The 6,997-nt window shown below is 63.0% G+C and overlaps 2 protein-coding genes across 7 annotated transcripts in view; one reads left to right on the top strand and one right to left on the bottom strand.

Annotated features, from left to right (window-relative positions):
• The first annotated feature begins 9 nt into the window (after positions 1–9).
• Positions 10–3,318, top strand: SPHK1 (sphingosine kinase 1). 6 transcript variants are annotated; one of them, XM_023531729.1, is made up of 6 exons: positions 10–236; positions 924–1,127; positions 1,457–1,609; positions 1,694–1,788; positions 1,867–1,982; positions 2,264–3,318. In XM_023531729.1, the coding sequence occupies exons 2-6, from the start codon at positions 1,118–1,120 to the stop codon at positions 3,075–3,077; spliced, it is 1,188 nt and encodes a 395-aa protein (XP_023387497.1). In that variant the 5' UTR covers positions 10–236; positions 924–1,117; the 3' UTR covers positions 3,078–3,318. The 6 variants fall into 6 exon arrangements, with proteins under 6 accessions (XP_023387497.1, XP_011360293.1, XP_011360294.1 ...); XM_011361991.1 differs by having other exon boundaries at positions 186–483; XM_011361992.1 differs by having other exon boundaries at positions 186–447.
• An 835-nt stretch (positions 3,319–4,153) lies between these two features.
• Positions 4,154–6,997, bottom strand: part of UBE2O (ubiquitin conjugating enzyme E2 O) — a 47,658-nt gene continuing 44,814 nt past the window's right edge. The window contains 3 exon segments of the mRNA XM_023531624.1: positions 4,154–6,420; positions 6,570–6,627; positions 6,724–6,992. Of these exon segments, the coding sequence (XP_023387392.1) occupies positions 5,750–6,420; positions 6,570–6,627; positions 6,724–6,992 (998 nt within the window). The 3' untranslated portion in view covers positions 4,154–5,749.

Consider the following 6,997-nt stretch of genomic DNA (forward strand, 5'->3'; position numbering starts at 1 on the left):
CGCGGGGCGTGGCCAGGCTGGGCGCGGAGGCTCAGCGCCCTCCCAGCACCGCGGCGAGGGGCGGCCAAGTTCAGTGAAAAGTTTGAGGCTGGAGGCAGCGAAGCCGCAGAGTCGGCGTTTGTACGGCGCCCCCGTCGTCCCTGAGACGCGGGGCTGAGCCCGGGACGGGCTGCGTTCCTCCCTAGGCCACTGTCGGGAACAGAGGTGGCGCCTCCCGAGCAAACCGGACCGACTGGGTAGGACCTGCCGCCCGTCCAGCCCTCCCGTGGCTCGCGCCTCCTGGGCGGCCCAGAAAACTGGGCCACGCATTGTGTGGCCTCCGCGCCCACTCGGCGCTTGGCGGAGGAAGGGAGCCGCTAGCGGCCGGACTCGGGCTCAGCCCTAGCGAGACCCCGGAGCTGCCCCCACGAGCGCGGCGAGCGTCCAGGCAGAGCCCGGCCCTTGGAGGTGCGCGCGGCTACCCCGGCCGCTCTGGAGCTCCGGGTAGGGGACCTGGCGACCGGGCTGGCTTAGGGCAGGGATCGCTTGCCCGAACTTTGTGCCCCGCGATGTCCGGTCAAGTTTTGGAATTATTGCGGAACTGGACTCCCCTCCTCCTGGCAGCCCCCTGGGGGTGATCCCACGGAAAAAGGAACCGGCCTCTGACTCATCTGTTGGGCCGGAACCCGAGGCCCCAGCGGGGACAGCCCCCACGAAGAGACCCTTCGCCCCTGGGGGTGGGAGTTCTGTTCCAGGACGGGAGCGCCTTTGGTACCACCAGACCTCGGCTTTCTGGACCTCTGGGAAAACTAGGTCCCCAGCCCGCAGGCTTCCGGCGATGCCAGAGTGTGCTGCTCCCCGTGCGTGGTCCGAGGATATGGCTGGGCGCCCCTCACCTCAGGGGGCCACCTCAGACTCCGCCAGCGCTGTCTCCTCTCCCTCAGATCCGGCAGCCGCAGGGAATGACGCGGGTGCCCCCACAGCCCGGACTCCCGGCGGGGAGGGCGAGCCCCACAGCCGGCAGCGAGACGCCCGCCTGGGCAGCACCGATAAGGAGCTGAAGGCAGGAACCACTGCCGAGGGCAGCACCCCGACAGCGCTGGGGAAGCCCTGGCAGCGGAAGCCGAGGGTCGAGGTTATGGATCCAGGTTTGTGGGGGCCCAGTGGGGAAGGGATATAGAAGAGTCCCTTCTCTCCCTGTCCAGCGTTGGCTGGACAAAAGAGAGGGGCTGGGGACGCTAGAGAGACACTGGGAGGAGGCCAGAAGCTGGCCGGCAGGAGTCAAGGATGGGGGTGTTAAGGACGTGCTGATCCCCCCTGGAGCTCCCCACTGGAGGCCGCTGCCTCTGGCCCCGCTCTATGGCATCAATGGCCCGGGTATTTCAGGCACCACGTTTCCACCGGTGCCTCCTGTTGTGACCCTCAGCCTCCTAGTGGCCGGTTGGAGACCTGCACCTATGTGGGTTTGTTTTTGCAGCCGGTGGTCCCTGGAGCCTGCTCCCACGGCCCTGCCGCGTGCTGGTGCTGCTCAACCCGCGTGGGGGCAAGGGCAAGGCCCTGCAGCTCTTCCGGAGCCACGTGCAGCCCCTCCTGGCCCAGGCTGATGTCTCCTTCACGCTCATACTCACGGGTGAGTGCCTCCCCAAGCGGGTGCAGGGAGCATCCACTGCTGGTGACCCCTTGCCCCCGACATAGCCGCTCTGTCTCCCCCCAGAGCGGCGGAACCACGCCAGGGAGCTGGTGCAGTCCGAGGAACTGGGCCGCTGGGATGCACTGGTGGTCATGTCTGGAGATGGGGTGATGCATGAGGTGAGGCCCGCACAGGAGGCTGGGAGTTGGGGGTGGGCGCGGGGTGTCCCCAGGCTGAGGCCACCCGTGCTTCCGCAGGTGGTGAATGGACTCATGGCGCGGCCGGACTGGGAGACCGCCATCCGGAAGCCCTTGTGCAGCCTGCCCGCCGGCTCTGGCAACGCGCTGGCAGCTTCTCTGAACCATTATGCCGGGTGAGAACTTGAGGCCAGAGCGGGCCTCAGCTTCCCCACCGGGCCGCCCCTCTGCCGGGTGCTTTTATAAATTCCCGTTTTCTGGGGGAACTTCAGGTGCCCCTTTTCCGGAGCTTCCGCCCTTAGTTCTGGGACCCTTTTCTGGTGACACCAGCTGGCTGCCTCCACCTGCTCCATCCTTCATTCCTGCCGGCTCCCTAGGCACCCAGGGTCGCCTTGCCAGCCCCCACTCCCCGGGAGGAGGAAGGGGAAGATATATGAGGATGCTTTTTCCCCTGCAGCTATGAACAGGTGACCAACGAAGACCTCCTGACCAACTGTACGCGGCTGCTGTGCCGCAGGCTGCTGGCTCCCATGAACCTGCTGTCCCTGCAGATGGCCTCTGGGCTGCGGATCTTCTCGGTGCTCAGCCTGGCCTGGGGCTTCATTGCCGATGTGGATATCGAGAGCGAGAAGTTCCGGCGCCTGGGGGAGATGCGCTTCACCGTGGGCACCATCCTGCGGCTGGCAACCCTGAGAATCTACCGGGGCCGACTGGCCTACCTTCCCGCAGAACGGGTGGTCTCCAAGGTGCCTGCCTTCCCCGCTCTGGACCGGCAGGACCAGCCGGGCCCCGTGGACACCCACCTCGTGCCCTTGGAGGAGCCAGTGCCCTCTCACTGGACTGTGGTGCCCGAGCAGGACTTCGTGCTGGTGCTGGCGCTGCTGCACTCACATCTGGGCAGTGAGATGTTTGCTGCACCCATGGGCCACTGTGCGGCCGGCACGATGCATCTGTTCTACGTGCGGGCAGGCGTGTCTCGGGCCATGCTGCTGCGCCTCTTCCTGGCCATGGAGAAGGGCAGGCACATGGAGTATGGCTGTCCCTACTTGGAGTATGTGCCCGTGGCTGCCTTCCGCCTGGAGCCCAAGGACGGGAAGGGCATGTTTGCCGTGGACGGGGAGCTGATTGTCAGCGAGGCTGTGCAGGGCCAGGTGCACCCAAACTACTTCCAGATGGTCAGCGGCCACGTGGAGCCCCCAGCCCCTCTGGAGCCACAGCCCCTACCCAGCCAGAATCCTCAGCAGACGCCGCCTCCAGGAGAACCCCTATGACTCCGTGGGCCTTGCTGTGCCTTAGTCTGTCTCCTCCGTCTAATTTGAGCTCAGGACCCTCCCTCTTTCCAGGATGGGAGGGCCCCGTCCCAGCTCGTGTGGCCAGGACTCCTAAACGGTGGGTAGAGGCTGTGTTTTGGAAGGAGGCCCCAGGCCAGGAGCCCAGCTGCTTGGGCCCTACCACCTGTGGAAGCCACTCCTTTGTTCTGAGTCAGAGCCAAATAAAGTGACATTCCCAGCCTACCGGTCTTATTTTAGGGGTGAGGGAGAGAATGGGGTCTTGCTTCTGCCAGAGATTTAGAATTTCATGTTAATGATGCCCAATGGTGCCTCCTAGACTGGGCACAGTCATTTTGGTGGTGGGCACAGGACCAGAGCTGGACCAGGCTTCTTTTGCAGGAGTAGGGCCCTGCTTCAAAGATGATTATACCCCCTTTGGCCTGGAAGAAGCCAGGCAGCTCAACCGACTGCTTCACCCCATACACCGGATGCCAGGCTGGGAGCTAGTATGTCTTACCTAGGGCCTCACGGCCAGCCAGTCTCAGAGAAAAGGGAAAGTGCCTCCAATTAAGTGGCACTGGAGAAATTGCCAAAGAGCAACAGAAACCAAAATGGCAGGCAGTGGTTCCCTCTTTAAAAGGAGCCTGTCACCCCCCCACGGAGGGCCCTCGGGCTGCCCTGCCCCACCCCGGCCTGTGGGGGAATGTTGGGCAGGAATTAAAAGGCAGCAGCAGGGAGGGGTGGATGGCAATCCCCCCAACTGGGCGATCCTTTAGGCTCAAAGCCCAGCCAGGTGCTTCGATGTCAGCAGCCCCAGCATCTGGAGGGTGGTGACATTGCTAAAACTGGCTCTTGAAGAACAAACACAGCCCCGCCCGGAGGCAGGAACACTGACCGCCAGCCACGCTTCCGGGTCCCGCTCTCTCGGCTCCTGTGAATCCTATGGCTGGAAAGGCAGATGGCACGAAGCCCCTGTGCTGCTGCCACAAGCCTTCCCTGGCAACAGGGGTCTTTCCTTCCCCCGGGGAGGGGTGTGTGAGGTGCCCCAGAGGGGAAGAAAGGCGACAGAGCCCAGCTGAATGGCAGAGGCAGGTTTAATGGTGCCACCTTGTCTTTTTTTGTACATCGTAATGAGCCAAACAAAAAAATGCAAGTAAAAAAAAAGTTTAATCACACAGCACTTTATACAGATATCTTAAGCAGTAGGCATTCACATCTCCACACGAACAACGCACTGGGAAGCACAGCCCCACCAGTCACTCTGGATGTTTCTCAAACAAGATACCGACTCTGGGCTCCAGACGCCGCGGCCCGGGCCCCGTCCTTCCCGCGGCTGCTGCCCGCCGGGTGAGTATGGCACAGCACAGGTGTGGAGCCAGCTTAAGGCGGACAAGACGCTCATGCTTTGGCTTTTTTTCTTTGTTTTTCTAATAAGAGTTAATATCTTTGCTTTTGAGATTTATTTTCTTTCAACCTTAAATATTACATACATACACCAAAAATTACATAGCTGCAATGTGCTCAACAGCATCCTCTTAACCTGGAGCTTCACATTATCAAAAGCTTAGAAAACTTGTAAACCTCTGGGCCTGTCTGCGAGGGCGGGGACCCCACGCAGGCCACCTCTCTGACCGAGCCTGCAGTTTTGTAAGCTAAGGGCTGACAGGAGGCCCGGTGTGCATGGGAGAGAGGGCTGGCTCGCCGTGTGCAGTGAGCTGCAGGCCACCTCCCAGCGTCGGCATTTCATAGTGGGAGGGGCGAAGTCCCTGGAGAGGCCGTAGCACTGGCCCAGGCCTTGGGTGTGCTGCTGTTCTCGCCTCCTGGGGTCCCGGGACCTGACTGAGCACGGGGCGGACACTGGCTTCAGGTCCAGCGGGAAGAGGACCCCTGAAGCCAGAACTCCGGACTCGCGGTCCCGTGGGACAGGAAGAGCAAGGCACCTACAGCTGTTTCTTTCCCAGCAGCTCCCTGGGCCTCGCTTCATGGTAGTGTGAGGGCCACCACCTCTCCTGAGTGGCACCCTGACCCCAGCCTGGTCCCAACCTCTCTTAGAGGGCCAGTTCAACAGGTCTGAGGGCTATCCTGTGGTAATGGGCCAGAATGGAGTCAGGGGTGGGTGACAGCGGCTACGACTCCCAGAGAAGAGTGATGATGCTGGGGGAGGAGGGAGGATCTGGTGGCAGTGGCCTGGGACATGGGGACGCTACAATGGAACTGCAAAAGATGAAACGGACCAGGGGAACTGCTGGAGCAACCCACACGTCATGCAAGGCACATCCACTCGTCTGGCAGCCGCTCTGCACAGCGCTCGGCCCCAGGAGCCTCCGCGTCAGGCCCGAGGAGGACGCCACCTCCGACCTGAGGTGGAGATGGCAGACGGGAAGTGCCAGGACAGTCTGCCTGGGGCGACAAGTGGAAAATCAGCAACGGCATTCAGAATTGCTTTGCCGCAGGGGACCTGCCTGTTGAAAGATTGCTTCGGAATAGAAATGGCAGCATCTCAAGAAACTTCTTGCACATCAGCATCAAACTCACCTTGGGAAGAGGGGGGCAGTGGGGGGCCCGCATGGGGGACAGAGGAGGAAACGGGGAGAGGGGAGGTTCCATGGCAGGGAGTGAGCAGGCTGCAGCTGGCCTCTCCCACCGAGATCTCCTTCCTCAAGGGCTGGCGGCTACTGGTCGCCTGAGCTCTCAGGCATGCCGGCCTCTAGCAGCGCGGCCCGGAACTGCATCAGGACGCCCCGAATGCTCTTGATGAAGCCCTTCGAAAGCGGGAAGAGGGGGAAGCCAATGTCAGGGTAGCCACTCTTCTCAGGCAAGAAGCTCCGGTAGCTCTTCCTCCGCTTCTTTGGTTTGACACTAGGTGGCACCGAGGCGTCAGGCGCTGCCTCCGAAGTCTGGTCTGTGTGGTCCCTGCTGGCTGAGGCCGGGCCCTGGGCGCCGCCCTCGGAGTCCGAGCCCTGGGAGGCCTCTCCGGGGGCCGGCCCGCCGTCCTCAGGTTCTTCTCGGCCGCAGTCTGAGAGCTCCGCCCTGGCGGGCGGCTCTGCGGAGCTGCTGTCCTTGGACACCCCGTTGGGCAGTGCCGGGACCCTCTCCAGCAGGGCGTGGGTCTCCAGCCAGGACTCGATGCGGTTCACCAGCCGCCAGCCGCCAGCGCTGAAGTGCTGCCGGATCTCCTGCTCGAAGACCTCGGGCGGCCGCCGCACCAGCTGGGTCATGGACTGCACCACGCGGATGAGCGCCATCTCGTTGTAGCAGCGGCTGTTCTCGTAGCCCTCCTGCAGGCCCCGGTCGCTGTCGAAGCCGGCTTCGTTGTAGTACGGTTCGTTCACCAGGATCAGACCTGCGGGGGAGACCGCTGAGGCTGGCCTGACCACAGCCCCCACGGGATGGCCAGGCCTATAGGCCTGGAGGGGACAGAGTCGCTGTGCCCTCTAGCGGCCCTCCCGAGCCACGCCCCTCAGCCCCACCCCTCAGCCCCACCCACTGTACCTTGGATGGAGATGAGCACCTGGAGAAGGCTGGATTTGCTTGTCCACCTCTCTGTCCCCTGAGACACACACACATAGCATGATCAATTGTGTCCCAGACGCCCGCCCAGGCAGGCCCCCCCGCCCCACTGGGCAGGGCACGGCACGGCGCTCACCTTTCCGATCCAGGTGCCCAGGAGGCTGACGCACACCTTCCCGTTGTCGTAAAGGTTGGGGTTCAGGCGGCCACTGCACTGGGAGAGGTAGCAGAAGTGGGGGGGCACGGCCGGGTAGATGTTGGGGAGCTGGATGTCAAACAGGTAGAGGCCGTCCTCGTAGGGGGTGCGAGTAGGGCCCTTGATCAGGGCCGAGAAGAGGTCCTGGAGGGGGGAGGGGGGCTGTGGTTGGCGGGGACTCCCACGTGGATGGGGGGGCAGGAGGAGAGCTCCC

The sequence above is a fragment of the Pteropus vampyrus genome, unplaced genomic scaffold (genome assembly GCF_000151845.1).
Source record: "Pteropus vampyrus isolate Shadow unplaced genomic scaffold, Pvam_2.0 Scaffold72, whole genome shotgun sequence".
Lineage (NCBI taxonomy): Eukaryota > Metazoa > Chordata > Mammalia > Chiroptera > Pteropodidae > Pteropus > Pteropus vampyrus.

Excerpts from the sequence above, each read along its gene's own strand:
- SPHK1 (XM_011361989.2), top strand. The coding sequence starts at position 818 with ATGCCAGAGTGTGCTGCTCCCCGTGCGTGGTCCGAGGATATGGCTGGG. Across the intron at positions 1,610-1,693 it reads CTTCACGCTCATACTCACGG|AGCGGCGGAACCACGCCAGG; the intron begins GTGAGTGCCTCC and ends GTCTCCCCCCAG. Across the intron at positions 1,983-2,263 it reads TCTCTGAACCATTATGCCGG|CTATGAACAGGTGACCAACG; the intron begins GTGAGAACTTGA and ends TTTCCCCTGCAG.